General features: G+C 41.8%; 1 protein-coding gene across 1 annotated transcript; it reads left to right on the forward strand.

The window, feature by feature from the left end:
* Positions 1–22275, forward strand: LOC123738258 (globoside alpha-1,3-N-acetylgalactosaminyltransferase 1-like). The gene is made up of 6 exons (XM_045713296.1): positions 1–110; positions 2879–2917; positions 3001–3060; positions 19198–19230; positions 19662–19796; positions 21211–22275. The coding sequence occupies exons 1-6, from the start codon at positions 43–45 to the stop codon at positions 21899–21901; spliced, it is 1026 nt and encodes a 341-aa protein (XP_045569252.1). The 5' UTR covers positions 1–42; the 3' UTR covers positions 21902–22275.
* Positions 22276–22619: the final 344 nt, after the last annotated feature.

Consider the following 22619-nt stretch of genomic DNA (forward strand, 5'->3'; position numbering starts at 1 on the left):
TGTAGGATAAACTAAATATTTGCTGACACTATTGGAAGAACAATGCGTTTCAGTTCAAATGTAAAGCAGTTTGTTCTCCTTATCATTGTTGGAATCTTCTTGCTTCTGGGGTATGTGTTTTTCTATATTTTATGTAATTACTATGCATGTACTATGTGTGTATGTAAATGGTGTTATTTTGGAACAGCTAAATCTGTACTAAATAAATTGAAGTTGAATTAAAGTGATATAGTACAATTTCATGTCAACTAAGTGTACTGAGTAAAGTATACTGACCCACCTAAAAGTGTTTGTAATACCCACCTTATCTACCCACCTTAAACTGTACTTGAAAGATTTTATTTGAGTGTTCTCAATATACATTCGGTGAATTTGTAGTGGCACTGAAAGATAATTGCAAATAGTAATGTCGCTAGCATATCCCATGTACACTAAAGGTGCACTTTATCTGGCTTTGGTGTACTATGTCAGTATACTTTTCATGGTTGTATTTTTATATACTATGCATGTATTTAATGTTACTTAAATGGTGTTACTTTGGGACACCTACATTTAAAGTAGAATTCAAGTAGTGTTTTTGTACTATTTCATGTCAACTAAGTGTACTTTGCGTGCTAATTTGTCCCACCTTAAAGTATACTTGCAATACCCACCTCATACAGAATCTGAACCAGAAAAACAACTTCACTGGTTGAAATCATCCTGTGGCATCAATATTAGTCAAACATTGATTCAAGGGCCAAAGTTGACTACAAAGTGTAAATAGCATAATTCTGGTCTTAAAATAAAGATATATCTTCCAAAGATTTGCAATATTTAGGGAAAACTATGATGTTCCTAAATCCTTGGATATTTTAGGGTTGGGTTTAAATTTTCAATCATGGCCAGTCTTGCCCACTAACAAGGGGTGGTAACAACTAGGGAGAATTGTCATGCACAGAGAAACAGCTAAGTGCATTCAATCCAATCACTCCCTTTAACCTCTATGGGCTAGGTGGGACGCTTGCGTCCCACCTACGTAACAGCCACTTGCAGCCTGTGGCGCGATTTTCAAAACCTTAAAAATCCTATTACTTCAATTTCTCAAAAATATGACTATTTTACAGCTATTTAAAGACAAGACTCTCGTTAATCTAACCACACTGTCCGATTTCAAAAAGGCTTTACAACGAAAGCAAAACATTAGATTATGTCAGCAGAGTACCAAGCCAGAAATAATCAGACACCCATTTTTCAAGCCAGCATATAATGTCACCAAAACCCAGAAGACAGCTAAATGCAGCACTCACCTTTGATGATCTTCATCAGATGACAACCCTAGGACATTATGTTATACAATACATGCATGTTTTGTTCAATCAAGTTCATATTTATATCAAAAACCAGCTTTTTACATTAGCATGTGACGTTCAGAACTAGCATACCCCCCGCAAACTTCCGGGGAATTCGCTAACATTTTACTAAATTACTCACGATAAACGTTCACAAAAAGCATAACAATTATTTTAAGAATTATAGATACAGACCTCCTCTATGCACTCGATATGTCCGATTTTAAAATAGCTTTTTGGTGAAAGCATATTTTGCAATATTCTAAGTACATAGCCCAGGCATCACGGGCTCGCTATTTAGACACCCGGCAAGTTTAGCACTCACCATAATCATATTTACTTTTATAAAAGTTTATTTACCTTTTGTTGTCTTCATCAGAATGCACACCCAGGACTGCTACTTCAATAACAAATGTTGGTTTGGTCCAAAATAATCCATCGTTATATCCGAATAGCGGCGTTTTGTTCGTGCGTTCCAGACACTATCCGAAATGGTAAAGAAGTGTCGCGCGCATGGCGCAATTCGTGACAATAAAATTCTAAATATTCCATTACCGTACTTCGAAGCATGTCAACCGCTGTTTAAAATCAATTTTACGCCATTTTTCTCGTAGAAAGCGATAATATTCCAACAGGGAATCTACTTTTCGGCAAACAGAGGAAAAAATCACAAAGGCGGGGCGGTCGGGTCACGCGCATAAGCCCAGAGTCCCTTGATCGGCCACTTGAGAAAGGCGATAATGTGTTTCAGCCTGGGGCTGGAATGACGACATTCTGTTTTTTCCCGGGCTCTGAGCGCCTATGGACGACGTGGGAAGTGTCACGTTAGAGCAGAGATCCTTAGTAAAAGATAGAGATGGAAAAAAGTTCAAGAAATGGTCAGACAGGCCACTTCCTGTAAAGGAATCTCTCAGGTTTTGACCTGCCATTTGAGTTCTGTTATACTCACAGACACCATTCAAACAGTTTTAGAAACTTTAGGGTGTTTTCTATCCATATGTAATAGGTATATGCATATTCTAGTTACTGGGTAGGAGTGGTAACCAGATTAAATCAGGTATGTTTTTTATCCAGCCGTGTCAATACTGCCCCTAGCCCTTTAAGAGTGTGCTCCTAATCTCAGCTCGTTACCTGTATAAAAGACACCTGGGAGCCAGAAATCTTTCTGATTGAGAGGGGGTCAAATACTTATTTCCCTCATTAAAATGCAAATCAATTTATAACATTTTTGACATGTTTTTCAGGATTTTTTTTGTTGTTTTTCTGTCTCTCACTGTTCAAATAAACCTACCATTAAAATTATAGACTGATAATTTCTTTGTCAGTGGGCAAACGTACAAAATCAGCAGGGGATCAAATACTTTTTTCCCCTCACTGTATCTGACAAAGGTATTGATGTGAGTTTCTGTTCCTTTCTACACATTGTTTTCACCATATCAATTGTGGCAGGTAATGTCAGTCTCTGTAATAGCGTGTGGTTTCATAGCGTAGTGGGCTGAAATGTTTCCATGACAGACTTGAACTGATTCTCTCCTCTCTCCCCAAAGGTATATGGTCTTCAACCACTTCAATGAAAGGCAAAACATGTAAGCTTAAGTTTCTGTTAATTTATTACACCCTAATGATGCTATAATGTGATGTGGATTTTCTGATTGATTCTTATTCACAGGGTTTGGTTTGACACTTCCAAAATACATATCCCAGTTGATGAGGACCAGAGGAACACCAGGTTAGTTGATATAAACTGAGAAATTCTGGCAACAAGTCATGGTACTTGATACTTTTAATAAACACTCCTTTCTATTTCCTTAATGTTACCCGTTAGATCATTTTCAGAGATGACATCACTTCTATGGGCTAGGTGGGACGGTAGCGTCCCACCTGCGGGACACAGCCAGTGAAATATCAGGGCGGCAAATTGAAAAACAACAAAATGTCATTCAGCTTTCTCAAACATACGACTATTTTAAACCATTTTAAAGATACACGTCTCCTTGATGTAACCACATTGTCCGATTTTAAAAAGGCTTTACAGCGAAAGCAAAACATTAGATTATGTTAGGAGAGTACATAGACAAAAATAATCACACAGCCATTTTCCAAGCAAGGACATGTGTCAATAAAACCCAAAACACAGCTAAATGAAACACTAACCTTTGACGATCTTCATCAGATGACACTCCTAGGACATTATGTTACACAATACATGTATGTTTTGTTCCATAAAGTTCATATTTATATCCAAAAACAGCATTTTACATTGGCGCCTGACGTTCAGAAAATATTTTGCCTCCAATACTGCCGGTGAATCAGCACAGCAATTTACAAAAATTCTCATCATAAACGTTGATAAAATATTAAACTGTTATTCAAAGAATTATAGATGAACATCTCCTTTATGCAACCGCTGTGACAGATTTCAAAAAGGCTTCACGGGAAAGCACACTTTGCAATAATCTGAGTACTGCGCTCAGAAAAATACACCAGGCTATACAGATACCCGCCGTTTTGGAGTCATTTAAAATCATAAATAGCATTAGAAATATTCACTTACCTTTGATCTTCATCAGAAGGCACTTCCAGGAATCCCAGGTCCACAATAAATGTTGTTTTGTTCGATAAAGTCCATAATTTATGTCCAAATAACTCCTTGTTGTTTGTGCGTTCAGTAAGCTAATCCAAATGTAGGAAGCGCACAGAAAATTTCACAACAAAAAGTTATATTTACGTTCGTTGAAACATGTCAAACGTTGTAAAACATCAATCTTTAGGGCCTTTTTAACCTGTTAGGGCTAGGGGGCAGTATTGACACGGCTGGATAAAAAAAACGTACCCGATTTAATCTGGTTACTACTCCTGCCCAGTAACTAGAATATGCATATAATTATTGGCTTTGGATAGAAAACACTCCAAAGTTTCTAAAACTGTTTGAATGGTGTCTGAGTATAACAGAACTCAAATGGCAGGTCAAAACCTGAGAGATTCCTTTACAGGAAGTGGCCTGTCTGACCATTTATTGTCTTTCTTTGACATCTCATTCCATTACAAAGGATCTCTGCGGTAACGTGACACTTCCCACGTCGTTATTGTACTCCACACTGCCCTTTCCCACCTGGACAAAAGGAACACCTATGTGAGAATGCTGTTCAATGACTACAGCTCAGTGTTTAACACCATAGTGCCCTCCAAGCTCCTCACTAATCTAAGGACCCAGGGAATAAACACCTCCCTCTGAAATCGACCACTGGACTTCCTGAAGGGCCGCACCCAGGTTGTGAGGTTTGGCAAAAACAAATCCGCCATGCTGAGCCTCAACACGGGGGCCCCTTAGGGGTGTGTGCTTAGCCTTCTCCTGTTCTCCCTGTTCACCCAGGACTGCGTGGCAGCACATGACTCCAACACCATCATTAAGTTTGCCAATGACACGGCGGTGATCACTGACGATGACGAGACAGCTTAGAGACCTGGCAGTTTGGTGCCAGGACAAAAACCTCTCCCTCAACATCAGCAAGACAAAGGAGCTGATCATGGATTACAGGAAACTGAGGGTTGAGATGAACTGGCACCAGAGGGGAGTGGTGCCAGTGCCCGCAGTGGGGGTAGTGGAAGAGGACTGGGGCCTTTGTGGAGTGATGGAGGTTGAACCTTCAGTACAGGCAGCATTAGAGACAGCAGTGGGGGGGAATCCTCATCTTCTCTGTGGGGAATAACATAATTAATATAAAGGGATCAATATTGCTGTAAGATCATTACAGTTGACACATTTTACAAATCTACATTACTGTAATGCAAAATAAATACACAAAAAAAATGACACTTTGTTACAAATTCCCTGCTGGTGACATTAAGCACATCATCTCCTTCAGTGAGCTCCCTTCCCATACTGGACGTAGCAGGTCAAGGGAATTGTAAACTGGCCCTCACAACTGGCCAGGTGAGAGAGAGCAGCAGCAAGATCAGCTCTGTCCACAAAGCATCTCAGATTAGGAGTGCTGATCTAGGAGCAGTTTTCCATCATAATGAATACGATTATTTGGACAATGTCTGGACAGTGCTTCACACAGAGGTGTGAAACAAACACACACACACACACAAACAATGCAAACAATGGGACACAGAGACAAACGAGCCACAAGAGGGATGGGAAGTCCAGTCCAATCCTCTCTCTCCTCCCTCTGGAAGCATGCAGTGGGACTGTCAGGAGGGATGGGATGACAACGGGCCAAAAGAGTAAAGACATACTGGGCTAAAATGTACGAGTGAAATTAATTAACTTGTCAAATTAAAAGATTTGAATGTAGCTTTAACACATGAATACATATAGCTATCTGAAATGATTGATAATGTCATGAAAATGTAAAAAACACAAAATAAATGTAATATTATCTAAAGAATGAGTCTATACATCATAAATCAATGTGAGAATCAAAACATATGCCTTTGCCTGGCCACAGCTTCTTCTGCAACGAGGTAACTAGACTGTTTCACATAGTACTTTGTCAGCTTTAAAGTTTGCTGTTCAACAGTTTACCAGTTCTACCAGTTGAGCTTGAGTCTGCAGATATTTCCCATCTGTAAATATCCTCACTGTCAATCAGCTTTACTCCAGAGTTTTATGTGTTGACTTTGTGTCTGTATTCTGTTTGTACATTGTCTATTGCTGGCAGCAGCTATTCATTAAGTTACATTACAGGTAGGCCTATGTGCAAATGTACTTGTCAAATAAAGTGATTCTGATACCAGTATTTATTATTTTCCTGATGTGGAAGAGCCTGGGGGTCATTGTTAAGATCCTCTTTTTCCACAATGATTCTTAAATTTGACTTTGGTTGCCATTTACTTCAAATTCCTTTTTCATGTTACACTTCGTCAATCTTGGAAAGATACATACATTTCGTGGCGACAGGTAGTGGTTAGAGCGTTGGGCCAGTAACCGAAAATGTTGCTAGATCTAATCCCTGAGCTGACAATGTAAAGTTTAGTCATTCTGCCCCTGAACAAGGCAGTTCCTAGGCTGTTCCTAGGCTGTTATTGTAAATAAGAATTTGTTCTTAACTGACTTGCCCAGTTAAATAAAGGTTAAATAAAAAATTGAAAAAAAATTGTCTTACGTGACATTAGATAGTGTGACAGCCATTTGCTCTGATCTGTCTATTCTGTCGAGATACATAATAAAAATGTTGAGTTACGTAGAGTACCAGTTTGGACACACCTACTCATTCCAGGATTTTTCTATATTTTTACTATTTTCTACATTGTAGAATAATAGTAAAGACATCACAACTATGAAATAACACATATGGAATCAGTTAACAGCGTCTCATCCCGTCAGCGGGATCAAAATCCAGCGAAAAATCATATCGCCATTAGCATTACAAAATGTAATAATTTTTTTATTTTAATTAAAAATTTAGTTTTTTTTGTTTTATAGATACACCTCTCCTGAATCGACCCACGTCGTCCGATTTCAAAAAGGTTTAACAGGAAAAGCAAATCATTAGATTATGTTAGAGGAGTCCATCGTAAAATGCAGCAACATAGCCATTTTCCGACCAACCACATGCATCACAAATAACCAAAAAACAGCTAAATGCAGCACTAACCTTTTACAAACTTCATCAGATGACACACCTAGGACATCATGTTACACAATACATGCATTCGTTTGTTCAATAAAGTTCATATTTATATATGAAAACAGCATTTTACATCGGCGTCTGACGTTGACTAACTATTTTCCCGTCAAATGCATCCAGGGAAACAGTGCTACATTTTACTGAATTACTATTCGAAAACATTTTTAAAATGTAATATTGTCATTCTAAGATTTATAGATGAATATCTCTTGAAGGCACCTGTCATACCAGATTTAAAAATAACTTTACTGGGTAATCACACTTAGCGATAAAAGGGGATGCGATACTCAGAAAATGACCTAGTAAATACAGCTCGGCGCCATCTTGGAACAATCGCATTTCACATCTAATGTTGTATAATATTGTCAATAATCCATTACCTTTAGTTGTCTTCATCAGAAAACACTTCCAGGAATCCCAGGTCCACAACAGATGTATTTTCGGTCGAAAAAGTCCATCGTTTATGTTCAATTAGCTTGCTGATGTGAATTATAGGCGATGACGTGAAGTTGAGTCCACAATTCAGAATTCCACTTCCTGGTTCAATCGGTCTCGGGGTTTTGACTGCCATATGAGTTCTGTTATACTCACAGACACCATTCAAACAGTTTTAGAAACTTTAGGGTGTTTTCTATCCATATATAATAAGTATATGCATGTCCTAGCTTCTGAGTTTGATTAGTAGGCCGTTGAAAATGGGAACACATTTTTTTCAAAATGCGCTGTGGCGCCCCTATCCTAGGATATCCTCAAGAGGTTAAGAACAAATTATTATTTACAAGGACAGCCTACTCCTTCTTCCCCGTCAGGGAATTGAACCCCAGTCTCCTGTCCGCACTACACAGGGTTTCTTTAGCTAAATAGCCCAGTACTGTACTGCCGACCGTCACGTTGTACAGCGCCACATTTTCCGTTCCATCCTAACAGAAACTGTCACGATTCCCACCGACGGTGGCGCCCCTCCTGCTCGGGTGGCGCTCGGCGGTCGTCGTCACCAGCCTATTAGCTGCCACCGATTTCCTTTTTGGTTTTCCCCTTTTTTGGTTTTGGGCACCTGTGTTCAGTTTAGTTAACCTCTATGGGCTAGGCGGGACGAATTCGTCCCACCTACGTAACAGCCACTTGAAGCCTGTGGCGCGATTTTCAAAACCTTAAAAATCCTATTACTTCAATTTCTCAAACATATGACTATTTTACAGCTATTTAAAGACAAGACTCTCGTTAATCTAACCACACTGTCCGATTTCAAAAAGGCTTTACAACGAAAGCAAAACATTAGATTATGTCAGCAGAGTACCAAGCCAGAAATAATCAGACACCCATTTTTCAAGCTAGCATATAATGTCACAAAAACCCAGAAGACAGCTAAATGCAGCACTAACCTTTGATGATCTTCATCAGATGACAACCCTAGGACATTATGTTATACAATACATGCATGTTTTGTTCAATCAAGTTCATATTTATATCAAAAACCAGCTTTTACATTAGCATGTGACGTTCAGAACTAGCATACTTCCGGGAATTCGCTAACATTTTACTAAATTACTCACGATAAACGTTCACAAAAAGCATAACAATTATTTTAAGAATTATAGATACAGACCTCCTCTATGCACTCGATATGTCCGATTTTTAAATAGCTTTTTGGTGAAAGCACATTTTGCAATATTCTAAGTACATAGCCCAGGCATCACAGGCTAGCTATTTAGACACCCGGCAAGTTTAGCACTCACCAATATCAGCTTTACTATTATAAAAGTTTGATTACCTTTTGTTGTCTTCGTCAGAATGCACTCCCAGGACTGCTACTTCAATAACAAATGTTGGTTTGGTCCAAAATAATCCATCGTTATATCCGAATAGCGGCGTTTTGTTCGTGCGTCCCAGACACTATCTGAAATGGTAAATCAGGGTCGCGCGCATGGCGCAATTCGTGACAAAAAAAATCTAAATATTCCATTACCCTACTTCGAAGCATGTCAAACGCTGTTTAAAATCCATTTTTATGCCATTTTTCTCGTAAAAAGCGATAATATTCCGACCGGGAATGTCCATTTAGCTAAACAGAGGAAAGTAAACAAAGCTTTCGGTCGACGCGGGCACGAGCCTGAGTCTCACAGTACTGTAACCAGCCACTACCCAAACGCGCTACTTTTTTTTCAGCCAGAGCCTGCAAAGCCACGATTCCGCTTTTTGCCGCCTTCTGAGACCCTATGGCAAGCGTAGGAAGTTTCACGGGACAGCTAAGATCCTCACTCTTCAATAAACAGAGACAAGAAGAACGACACCTTGTCAGACAGGCCACTTCCTGCCTGAAACCTTGTCAGGTTTTTGCCTGCCAAATGAGTTCTGTTACACTCACAGACACCATTCAAACAGTTTTAGAAACTTTAGGGTGTTTTCTATCCATATGTAATAAGTATATGCATATTCTAGTTACTGGGTAGGAGTGGTAACCAGATTAAATCGGGTACGTTTTTTATCCGGCGGTGTAAATACTGCCCCCTAGCCCTAACAGGTTAATTAGCGGGGCTATTTAATTTAGCTGGCCCGCTTCCGTGTTGTGCGGGATTGTTTCTTGTCAGACGGCTTATGTTCGTGTCGGCGTTGTTTTACGCCGTATTTGTTTTCTCCCCTGTGTTTGGGAACATTTGTTTTTGTGTGAGTGTATATTAAAAACACCACTACCCTGTGTTCGCTGCTTCCTGCACCTCATTCCTCCACCACGACTACCAAGCCGTAACAGAAACCAAGAGGTTTTTTTATTTTTCATGGAATAGAAAACACCGTAATATTAATCAAATGAATTACTAGTCAAAAGTTACCAACCGCAAATCAGTCCTCCACAAACGTTTCATCGTTTAATCGTCAAATGATTATAAATGACGTGGCACACGCCGTAGTGCAGACTTTTGGTCTTCCACCAAAACCAATACCAAACCAATCAGGTGGTTGTTTTCGAAGCTTTGGACGTCATTGAACACATGTTTACGATAAAGCGATACAAGCATCGGCACACTGCTTCAAAATAAACTGCTTAGCGATTTCGATGCAGGTGTAACGGTCGTCGTATGAAAGGGACCAAGGCGCAGCGGGTTGAGTCCTCATGTTAACTTTTAATATAGAACACTGAAAACCAGCCCCACGCACCAGACTGGAGACGTCAGACACGTCGGACACTCTGGACGGGGCACTGTCGTCGGACACTCTGGACGGGGCACTGTCGTCGGACACTCTGGACGGGGCACTGTCGTCGGACACTCTGGACGGGGCACTGTCGTCGGAAGCTCTGAACGGGGCACTGTCGTCGGAAGCTCTGGACGGGGCACTGTCGTCGGAAGCTCTGGACGGGGCACTGTCGTCGGAAGCTCTGGACGGGGCACTGTCGTCGGAAGCTCTGGACGGGGCACTGTCGTCGGAAGCTCTGGACGGGGCACTGTCGTCGGAAGCTCTGGACGGGGCACTGTCGTCGGAAGCTCTGGACGGGGCACTGTCGTCGGAAGCTCTGGACGGGGACTGCGCACTGAAAGCCTGGTGCGTGGGGCTGGTAGTGGAGGTACCAGACTTGAGACATGCACCCCAAGTTCTAGTGCGGAGAGCAGGAACAGGACGAGTTGGACTGGGCTGACGCACTGGAGGCCTGGTGTGTGGGGCTGGTACTGGAGATGCCAGACTGGATACACGCACCCCAAGGCTAGTGCGGGGAGCAGGAACAGGACGAATTGGACTGGGCTGACGCACTGGAGGCCTGGTGCGTGGTGCTGGCTTTGGATGTGCCAGACTGGATTTCACGCACCTCAGGGCTAGTGCGAGGAGCAGGAACAGGATACACTGGACCGTGAAGGCACACTGGCGGTCTTGAGCGCAGTACTGGTACCACCCTTACTGGCTGGATGCCCGCTTCCCCCTGGTAAATGCAGGGCGCTGGCACCGCGCACACCGGCCTGTGAATGCTCGGCCTCGACGCCGTGCGCATCACCCCATAGCACGGGGCCTGACCAGTAACAAGCTATTTCCGATAAGCACGGGGAGTTGGCTTGGGGCTTAACCCTGGCCCAGCCAAACTACCCGTGTGCCCCCCCCCGTTGGGCCCGCTCTTCACTCCACTTTCGCCGTTTCTCCCTTGCTGTCTCCACCTGTTTCCATGGCAGGGTCTTGTCCCCTGCCATTACCTCCTCCCATGTCCAAAATGTCCTCCACTCCCTTCTCTCCCTGGCCCAGGATCCTTCCTCTTCCTGGGCCCCGCTGCTTGGTCCGCTGGTGGTGGGAAGTTCTGTAACGGTCGTCGTATGAAAGGGACCAAGGCGCAGCGGGTTGAGTGCTCATGTTAACTTTTAATATAGAACACTGAAAACACAAAACAATATACAAACCTCAATCACTCTTACTTAAAGAGTCTTAACGTTACTAAATGTCACAGCCTCTGGAGAACACACCACTACCTAATTAGGCTCCTGCAACTTTTTTGCGAAATAATCTAACTTAACCTACTTTATAGCACTTTTTACAACAAACGTTTCTTTCTAATACAATATTGTAACTTTCTATGTGAAAATGCCGAGTAATAAGCGACCAAAGGACAATAAATCCACTTCGGAGGCCTACTCCCCGCCAAACAACGAGACAGACATGGCGGAAGGCACAGGTAACAACGTGACACTTACAGAACTTACCCGGGCTTTGGGAGAACTACGTGTTGCTATAGCTGAGGATCTTAAGGCTACTATTGCTGAACTGGACACTAAAATTGAGAGCACCATTCGAACGGTCGCCTCGCAGGGCCAGAGTATTGTGGACCTTGAGAAAGCCTCTGAATTCAACGCTGGTAGGATCGACGAGTTGGAGAAGCTATGCACGTCATTGCAGGATAGTGTGCAGAGGCTTTCTGTGAAAGTGGTCGACCTGGAGGGTCGATCCAGACGTCAGAACCTTCGCGTTGTTGGGCTGGCAGAGGGGATAGAGGCTGGCTCTCGCCCCACCGACTTCTTCGCCAAGCTATTGAAGGATGCAATGGGATCGGATGTTTTGGCTTCAGATCCCCAACTGGACCGTGCACATCGCGCCCTTGTCCCAGTGCCTCGACCGGGCCAACGTCCTCGCCCAGTAATCATCTGCTGTCACAGTTTCAAGACCAAGGATCTTATCCTGCGCGAGGCTCGAATGAGGGGCAACCTGTTACATAAAGGGCACCCCTTCCGTGTCTACGAGGATAATGCGCCCGATGTGGCAAAGCACCGCGCCGGCTACAGAGATGTCATGACCAAACTCTACAAACTCCATCTTCGCCCAGCCTTGCTCTTCCCTGCAAGACTAAGAATTACCCCGCCTTCCGGAGAGAAGATTTGGCTCTCCTCGATTTTGGACGCAGAGAAGTTTATCCGGGAATATACGCCAATCCCCCGTACAGGTTAGAGTGCCTTGTCATTGTGTGTTAGGGTCTGCTCATGGACTCGAACCCATACTATACCATAACGGGTGAAACCGTACTAAACGGTCTCGACAGGGCTTGCCGAACATGTAACACGCTGAGATGACCAATGGAGGGCGGTTAGAGCTCTCATTTAACGTCAGTTTCACTTTAATTCCGACTGGGTTCGTGGTGGTGCCTGTTTGGGAGGCCTTCCAGGTCTGATCATTGACACTTTCGGATGGATATACTTATGTTCCCCCATTTTTGTTTTGTTTCGTTATTTATTTTTCAATTATTACATTATTCCTATTACCATACCAGTTAGTTATTGCTTGCGGAGGTCTGGGGGTGATGGCTGGGAAGGGGCAGACGCAGACACCTGGATAGCAAGTTGATGTTTTGTGCTGTTCTGCCTTTGTCATAGCCTGGTCCGCTCTCACGATTAGATTCCCACCAGACCTCCGTGGGGCTTGTGTCTGTGTAGGTGTGCGTACATGTAATTACTATGTGTACTTTATTATTATTTTCTCTTAGCTTTTTAGTATTAGGTATGTGTATATTTTAAATTAGTGTAGATTACTATTCTGGGGTGTGTATGTAGACGTGTGTATGTGTGTGTGTGTGTGTGTGTGTGTGTACCTGTGTATATATATATTTTTTTAAATATTTATTTCTATAAGTATATATTTTTGGGTGTATGTGCATAAGTGTATGTGTGTGTGTATGTATGCACGTGTGTACGTATGTGGGTATGCGTGTATATACTTGCGCATGGGTGTGTGTAGGTAGGTATGCACGTGTGTGTGTGTGTATATATGGGCACGTGTGTGTATGTATGTATGTATGTATGTATGTATGTATGTATGTATATGTACAAGTGGGTATGTGTATGGATGGATGTATGTGTATGTGTGTGTGTATATAGGTATGTATGTATGTATGTGTGTATGTATGTATGTATGTATGTATGTATGTGTATATATATGTGTATGTATGTGTATGTGTATATATATATCACTATTGTTTTTTTAGAAGGGGGAAAAAATGTATTTTTATTATTATTATTTTTTTTTTTTTATTGGGGGTACGTTCAATTTATCGAAATCCTTGTTCCCATCTCCTAACCCACAATATGTAATTGTACTGCTGTCTATCTCGGTTGCGGATGGTTTATGTTTAGACCGGCATTGCTTAGCAATGTAATCTTGTGATGCTATATCTTGCTTTTCTCAGGGATTGACCCAAGATGAAGCTTAAGTGCACAATATGTTTAAGTTGCAACTTATTCTGTTTAGGTTTAATAGATGCTAATTGAACACTTTAATCGCGGGGAGCCTCCTCAGTTCAGATGTTAGTAGAAGTTCTAGGATAATGAGAGGTGAACGTACAGTTGGGATTTTATTTTTGTTTTACCTCTTGTTCGAGGTCGCGCCGTGCTTTTTTGGCATCGGCCAGACAATGTGTTTATTATTTTTATTTTCATGTTTTTTTTCTCTCCTTTTTGTGTATGCCTGTTAAATGTGGGTTGATGGGAGGGGTAAATGTTGGGGTAAGTAGGGGAATAGAGTGGAGAGTAAAGGTGCTTGCAGGGGGGAGGGGTGGGTTGGATACTGCTCGGGTGTAGGTGCTACATATGCTGATCGTGATAGTTTGGTGCACTTTCTTACCTTTTTAGTAACTTACATGCTATGCAGGCCACCATAGGAACTACAAATGAGAGGAGGGCGGGGCTTACATTCACTTCCTGGAATGTCAAGGGTTTAAATGAACCAATTAAGAGAGGCAAGGTCCTAGCCCACTTGAAAGCACTCTCGTCTGATATTATATTTTTGCAAGAAACCCATCTGAAAAACAATTCTCATAACAGACTTAAATGTAAGTGGGTGGGGCAAGTGTATCACTCTAACTTCTCTGCCAAAACGAGAGGCACAGCGATTCTGGTATGGAAAGGAATTCCCTTTCAACATAAAACCACTATTGTGGACAAAGAGGGTCGTTATGTGATCGTAATAGGAGAGATCCACTCTACTTCTGTAACTCTACTTAATATCTATGGGCCAAACATTGATAACCCCTCTTTTTTCAAAAGAGTCCTTGCCCTGATTCCAGATATCTCCCATACTAACCTGGTCATTGGAGGAGACCTCAACTGTGTACTAGACCAATATTTGGATAGATCCTCTACCCGGCGAACCCCTACCTCCTATTCAAGCGAATTCTTCAATACCTACATAAAAAATGCGAACTTATTTGATATATGGAGGATCTCTAACCCTACGGGTAGGGAATACTCCTTTTACTCTCATGTTCACAATGTTTATACTCGAATTGACTACTTTTTGGTTGATGCTAAACTACTCCCCTATACCTGTAATGTGAGGTATCATGATATTATAATCTCTGACCACAGTCCACTCACCTTCTCCCTGAGATTGGGTGACATCGTACCAAACGAGAGGGTCTGGAGGTTGAATCCTCAGCTCCTCACAGAACAAACATTCTGTGAACATCTTAAAGATCAAATTACATTTTTCTTTGATACCAACGACAACACAGAGACTTCCCCAGCATTATTGTGGGAAACACTGAAGGCTTATTTGAGAGGCTGTATCATCTCCTTTCAGACTGCCAGGAGTAGGCAAAACAGAAGAGAATTGGTAGAATTGGAGGGACAAATTCACTTACTGGATAGGGAGAATGCTAGACACCCATCTAGGGAGAAACATAAAAAAAATTATGTCTTTAAAATTGAAATACAATCAGATCCTCTCTGCTAAAATTGCTAAATCTTTTCTCTATGCCAAGCAAAAATATTTTCAGTTTGGTGACAAACCACACAAACTACTCGCCAGACAACTTCGTAAGAATGATTCACAAAGTTAAATCTGCATCTGGGGAATTACTCTCTTCCCCCAAAGACATAAATGACAGATTCCGTCAGTTTTATGAGACTTTATATACATCTAAAGCGGATCCTAACCCTTAATTATGCAAAACTTTTTGGAGAACTGTAATCTTCCTGCCCTGAACCAGGAAGACTCTAACTTCCTGAATAAGGAAATATCTCTTGAAGAAATTACAGAAACAATAAAATCTCTAAAGAGTGGCAAGACCCCGGGCCCAGATGGATACCCGAGTGAATTCTACAAAACATTCAGCAACATGCTCTCTCCCTACCTACACAAAATGTTGGTTCAGGCCAACGAGGATGGAGTGCTCCCATCCACTTTGGATGAGGCGTTTATTACAGTTATACATAAGAAGGGTAAGGATCCGGAAGAGGTAGGGTCATACAGACCAATATCCCTCCTTAATACAGACCAAAAGATTTTAGCAAAAACTTTGGCTAACAGGCTGAGCACTTTAATTGGCAAATTGGTCCATTCAGACCAGACCGGCTTTATCCCTAACAGAAACTCATTCTTCAATCTCAGGCGCCTATTCAACATTATGTATTCTCAGAGGTTACCTAACGTGGACCTAGCCGTTATATCTCTTGACGCTGAAAAGGCCTTTGACCAAGTTGAGTGGCCCTATCTATTCAAGGTCCTACAGAAATTTAATATTGGAGATGGGTTCATAAAGTGGATCCAGCTTTTATATAGGAACCCCTGTGCGAGAATACTCACTAACCAATCATTGTCGCCCCGATTTAACCTTCACAGAGGGACAAGGCAGGGTTGTGCGCTGTCGCCTATGCTCTTCGCCCTAATTATTGAACCTCTCGCTCAAGCGATCAGATCTCATGCAGCAATACACGGCTATAATACTAAACATACTCTAAATAAGATTTCCCTATACGCAGATGACATTCTCCTCTATGTAACAGAACCCCAAGATAGTATTCCAGCTATTCTAGAGGTGATTAATTTGTTTGGTACCTTCTCGGGATACAGAATAAATTGGAACAAGAGTGAATTAATGCCCATTCGGTTGCAAAACACCTCCTGGCTAGAACATCTTCCAGTTAAGCTATCTTCAGATAAATTTACCTACCTTGGAATTGTAGTTACCAAACAATACTCCTTACTATTTAAAGAGAATTTCCCCTCCCTGATGCAAAAACTTAAGGCAAACATACAATTTTGGAGAACTCTCCCAATTTCTCTGCTCGGAAGAATTAATGCCATTAAAATGGTCTTCCTCCCACAACTGCTCTACCTATACCAGAACATCCCAATATTCATACCTAAATCCTTTCATAAACAACTGGACTCTATTATCAATCCTTTCATCTGGGATTATAAAACACACAGGATAGGTAAAAAACACCTCTGTAAATCCAAGATGGAAGGAGGATTGTCTCTCCCAAACTTTATATTTTACTACTGGGCCGCCAACCTCCGCTGTTACGTTTCTGCTGGATGACGCACTCCCGCCATCCAGCTGGCTTAGTATGGAGCGAGAGGAGTGCCACCCCTTCTCTATTGGTGCTGTGATTTTGTCACCTGTCAATCTGGAGATGTCACTTTACCGTAACAATCCTATTATACATAGCACAGTCCGAATCTGGAAGCAAATTAAAGTCCACTTTGATCTTAGACCAATATCGTTCATGCTTCCTGTTGCCAGGAATCCCTCCTTTGCCCCCTCTAACCTTGATAACACCTTTGAGCGGTGGGGAGAGTTGGGGATAAGTACCATAGGGGATTTATATATAGGGTGAACCTTTGCTTCCTTTGAATCGCTGAGGGAAACTTATAATCTTCCCAGAAGTAACTTTTTCAGATACCTACAGATTAGAGACTATGTTAGAAAATACCTCCCAACATTTGGGAATGCTAAACCTTCCACGTTTGACGGATGCATACAAATATGCCCCACCTCAGACAAACTGATATCTCGTATATATGATGCTTTTCAATCTGTTAGCGCACCCTCTACTGATGCCATTAAGGAAAAATGGGAGGAAGAACTAGGTACTGACATTTCGGTGGCAGACTGGGAAGATAGCTTGGTGTATATCCACACCTGCTCCATTAACTCCAGACATCGTCTCATACAATTCAAGGTATTACACAGATTACACTATTCCAAAACCAAACTGCATAGGATATTTCCTGGTACATCCCCTATGTGTGATAAATGTCAGGCTGAGCAGGGTACACTACTCCACTGCTTTGCCCTATGCTCTAACTTGTATGGGTATTGGTGTGGAATTTTTGGGGTCCTCTCTGAAGTTCTGGAGACTTCAATAGACCCAGACCCGCTTCTGATAATCCTGGGAGTGTCCGATTCCCTAAACGGATTAACCAACTCCCAAAAACAACTCATCTCTTACAGTCTCATTTCGGCAAAAAAATTAATCTTGTTGTTTTGGAAAAAGAGGGAAAGCGCCCTCTACCAAATTATGGCTCAGCGAATTGGCAAACACTGTACACTTAGAAAGAATTAGATATATTTTGAACAATAAATTATCAACATTTGATCAAATCTGGCAGCCTTTCCTCTCTTACTTGGACCAGGCGGCTCTGTGAATTTGCACTTAACGCACTCTTCATTGTCATACGGTAATCTACCTTTGGGCAGCGTGTGCTGGCCCCGCCACCCGAGCAGTTGGGAGGGGAATAGGGTGGAATAAGGGGGGATAAAGTGGGGTATAAGTGGGGGGCTACATCGACCCTTTTTTAATTTTTTTTTATTATTATTATTTTTTTTTCTACCTGTCCTTGTTTTGTATGTCTTGTTTTGTATTATTTGTTTTGTGCCCAGAACTCTGGGTCTTTTGGTTAATGTCTGTTCTCTTATGTTTAGATAAGAACTGTAAACTTGTCTTTTATTATACACCATTCTTGTGTATTCAATAATATATCGTATGAAAGGGACCAAGGCGCAGCGGGTTGAGTGCTCATGTTAACTTTTAATATAGAACACTGAAAACACAAAACAATATACAAACCTCAATCACTCTAACTTAAAGAGTCTTAACGTAACTAAATCTCACAGACTCTGGAGAACACACCACTACCTAATTACCAACCCCCCAAATCAGTTCTCCACAAACTTCATGTTTACGTCCAAGGGTGAAACCATGTGGATTAAAAAACTACACGGAAATTATACAAATGTTATTATCGCAACCACCCTTATACATTTTTTTTAAAAGCAACCTAGATTAGACTGGGTTGACTGGAACGAACTACAAAAATCTCTGAAACTGGAAACACTTATCTCCCTCACTGGCTTTAAGCACCAGCTGTCAGAGCAGCTCACAGATCACTGAACCTGTACATAGCCCATCTATAATTTAGCCCAAACAACTACCCCTTCCCCTACTGTATTTATTTATTTTATTTATTTTATATTTCTACTTTGCACTTTCTTCTACTACAAATCTACCATTCCAGTGTTTTACTTGCTATATTGTATTTACTTTGCCACCATGGTCTTTTTTGCCTTTACCTCCCTTATCTCACCTCATTTGCTCATATTGTACATAGACTTATTTTTCTACTGTAATATTGACTGTATGTTTGTTTTACTCCATGTGTAACTCTTTGTTGTTGTATGTTGTCGAACTGCTTTTCTTTATCTTGGCCAGGTCGCAATTGTAAATGAGAACTTGTTCTGAACTTGCCTACCTGGTTAAATAAAGGTGAAACAAAACAAAATAAAAAAATGAACTACTATCCTATTATTCAATTTTTTAATGAATTATTATCCAAAGAGAAGATATAAAAAGGTTCTCCACAGCCCAAAAAAGGTTTCCCTTATAGTGAAGTTAAAACCCCTTTTTGGTACTAGCACCTTTTTTTGAGAGAGCAATAACATCAGCCCATATCTTCATTAACTAATGAATTACGTTTTGTTCTCCCAGGCTATTGTACAAGCAGCCCAGTGTCTTGGTGGGGTGAGTAGTGTTATCTTATGTTAGTTACTTATCATTGTTAACTTCCACATCAGCGTGTAGCCTAGTATACCACACATCTTTTCAAGGACCTTTATTTGAAAAACAATTGAGATAATAATCAGTACAACACATTCCAGCTTGATCTGTATATCTGTAAACATTGAGATCATAATCAGTACAACACATTCCAGCTTGATCTGTATATCTGTAAACATTGAGATCATAATCAGTACCACACAGTCAGGCTTGATCTGAATATCTGTAAACATTGAGATCATAATCAGTACCACACAGTGAGGCTTGATCTGTATATCTGTAAACATTGAGATCATAATCAGTACCACACAGTCAGGCTTGATCTGAATATCTGTAAACATTGAGATCATAATCAGTACAACACAGTCAGGCTTGATCTTGTTCTGTTTCTTTAGTCGTACTGATGTGGTGGCAGTCACCCCATGGTTGGCACCCATCGTCTGGGAAGGAACCTTTGACCCTGACCTCGTTGACATAATCTACAAGTCCATGAACCTCACCATAGCAACCACAGTGTTTGCCGTTGGAAAGTGAGTAGCCTACAACTTTTCCCAAATATTCAAAAGGGAAGTTAAACTATCATTATTTTTACAACATTGAAACTACACTGAGTGTACAAACATTATGAACACGTGCTTTCTCCATAACAGATTGACTAGGTGATCCAGGTGAAAGCTATGATCCCTTATTGATGTCACTTGTTAAATCCACTTCAATCAGTGTAGACGAAGGGGAGGAGACAGGTTAAAGAAGGATTGTTAAGCCTCGACACAATTGAGACATGGATTGTGTATGTGTGCCATTCCGATGGTGAATGGGCAAGACAACAAAAAACCACTCAGTGTATGAGGACCTAACCAGCTAATGTCACATGGCAGGTAATACAATATCATGATGTCATGATTCACAGCTTGGCTAAGATTTGAATAACTGTACTTTGTTTATTTCCTGGTAGACTGTAATTTCTGTTCAGAAACGGTTAAGTAGGTCCTATACAGTCCTATGAGAATGACCATACAGTTACAGAGGGTTTCTGGCATCAGAATCGCAGGAGCCTGATACTGCCATTGTGCACTTGAGCAAGGCACCTTAAACCCTTATGTTATGTACAGGTAACTGACAAAATAGTGGAAAACACTAGTAAATGAGGGATACAAAGTATATTGAATGTAGGTGCTTCCACACAGGTGTGGTTTCTGAGTTAATTAAGCAATGAACATCCCATTATGCTAACGGTCATGTATAAAAAGGCTGGGCTGACCATTATTTCAGTCATTCTTTTTGCTACCATGGCTATGCCCCCAGATCAACAATTTACAGGGCACAAGTGGTCATCTAATGGTTTGATGAGCATGAAAACGATGTAAACCATATGCCAGTCACCAGATCTCAATCCAAATGAGCCTGAGATAGTGTTTCCACCACCATCAACAAAACACCAAATTATCCCTCCGATAGAGTTTCAGACACTTGTAGAATCTTTGCCAAGGTGCATTAGAGCTGTTCTGGTGGCTGTTGGTGGCTGGTGGTGGCCCCAGGTGGCTGGTGGTGGCCCCAGGTGGCTGGTGGTGGCGGCCCCAGGTGGCTGGTTGTGGCGGCCCAATGTGGCTGGTTGTGGCCAAAGGTGGCTGGTGGTGGCCAAAGGTGGCTCGTGGTGGCCCAAGGTTGCTGGTGGTGGCCCAAGGTTGCTGGTGGTGGTGGCCCAAGGTGGCTGGTGGTGGTCAAAGGTGGCTGGTGGTGGCCAAAGGTGGCTCGTGGTGGCCCAAGGTTGCTGGTGGGGCCCAAGGTGGCTGGTGGTGGTGGCCCAAGGTTGCTCGTGGTGGCCCAAGGTGGCTCGTGGTGGCCCAAGGCTGCTGGTGGTGGCCCAACTCTCTTATTAAGTACCCTTTATGTTGATGTTTCCTATATTTTGTCAGTTACCTGTGTGTCTTTAAATTCTGACAGATACGTCCGCTTTCTCCAAGATTTCCTGGAGACAGCAGAGAAGCACTTCATGGTCGACTTCAACGTGCGCTACTACGTTTTCACTGATCGTCCCGATGATGTTCCATCAGTGAACCTGTCCCAGGGGAGACATTTGAGTGTGATCCAGGTCCCAGGTTCAAACCGCTGGCAGGAGATATCAGCCCGGAGGATGGAGATCATCCAGACAGCCATCGAACGTCAGATCAGCAGGGAGGCCGACTACATCTTCTGTCTGGACGTGGACAGCAAGTTCCACGCTCGCTGGGGGGCCGAGTCTCTGGGCAGGCTGGTTGCTGTGATTCACCCATGGTTTTACCAGCAGACCCGTGACCACTTCACATCCGAACGGCGCCCAGCCTCGACAGCCTACATCCCCATGGATGAGGGAGACTACTACTACGCCGGGGCTGTGTTCGGAGGGTCCGTGGAGGATGTGTACACACTAACAAAGGTATGTCGGAACCAGCTTGAAGAGGACGCGAGGAATTCCATCGAGGCTGCCTGGCAGGAGGAGAGTCACCTCAACAGGTACCTGCTTTACAACAAGCCCAGCAAGCTGTTGTCTCCAGAGTACCAGTGGGATGACAAGAAGACCAAAACCAATGAGGTCAAAGTCATTCGCTTCTCTTCCATCGTTAAAAACTATGCTGAAATTCGTCCCAATGAATAGGACTTGGAAGTGGATATTCGACCGGCAGAAGAAAAACGTAATTTAGGCATAGTGCTTGAAATTAATTGATTATGGTTAATGTTAGGTTAAGGTTAAGTTCAGGTATAGTTTCACTGAGGTTTGGGTTAAGGTTAGGGAAAGGCATAAAAGGTGACATTGGGTATCTGTACAGCTGCCTGGCGCCACTCATTTTCTGCCATAAAACTATTATTTTAAATTGTATCAGTTAGTTTGTTGTAGTTTTGGGATAAAAACGTTCTTCCCTTATAAGAAAATATTTGTTTTTTCATTACCTTTTTCATCCTGTATTCTGTAGCCTATCTACTGTGTATGTTGATTACTGGGAACAATCTCAATAAATATATATATTTTTAAAAATATTACGATTGTGTATTTTTCTTGAAATAAATATTTAACCACTTTCAGAATGTTTGTGTATTTCCCTACATGTTATATTTTCTATCACCTAACTAAAAACAACTTTTCCCCTTTGACAAGGATATGAGGTGTATGATTAAAACCTCTTAAGGATCCGCCCCTTTTTAAATTTTAGCCTAAAATGAAGCAAGGATATGCATACTCTTGGTACCATTTGAAAGGAAACACTGAAGTTTGTGGAAATGTGAAAGGAATGTAGGAGAATATAACACATTAGATCTGGTAAAAGATAATACAAAGAAAAAAACAACAACATTTTTTTGTATTTTTTTGGTACCGT

Source organism: Salmo salar, unplaced genomic scaffold (genome assembly GCF_905237065.1).
Source record: "Salmo salar unplaced genomic scaffold, Ssal_v3.1, whole genome shotgun sequence".
In the NCBI taxonomy this organism is placed as follows: domain Eukaryota; kingdom Metazoa; phylum Chordata; class Actinopteri; order Salmoniformes; family Salmonidae; genus Salmo; species Salmo salar.

Bases quoted from the DNA above. Each gene is read 5' to 3' on its own strand.
- LOC123738258 (XM_045713296.1), top strand. From the start codon at position 43: ATGCGTTTCAGTTCAAATGTAAAGCAGTTTGTTCTCCTTATCATTGTT. The intron at 3,061-19,197 runs GTTAGTTGATAT...TTGTTCTCCCAG, and splicing joins GAGGACCAGAGGAACACCAG to GCTATTGTACAAGCAGCCCA. The intron at 19,797-21,210 runs GTGAGTAGCCTA...AAATTCTGACAG, and splicing joins ACAGTGTTTGCCGTTGGAAA to ATACGTCCGCTTTCTCCAAG.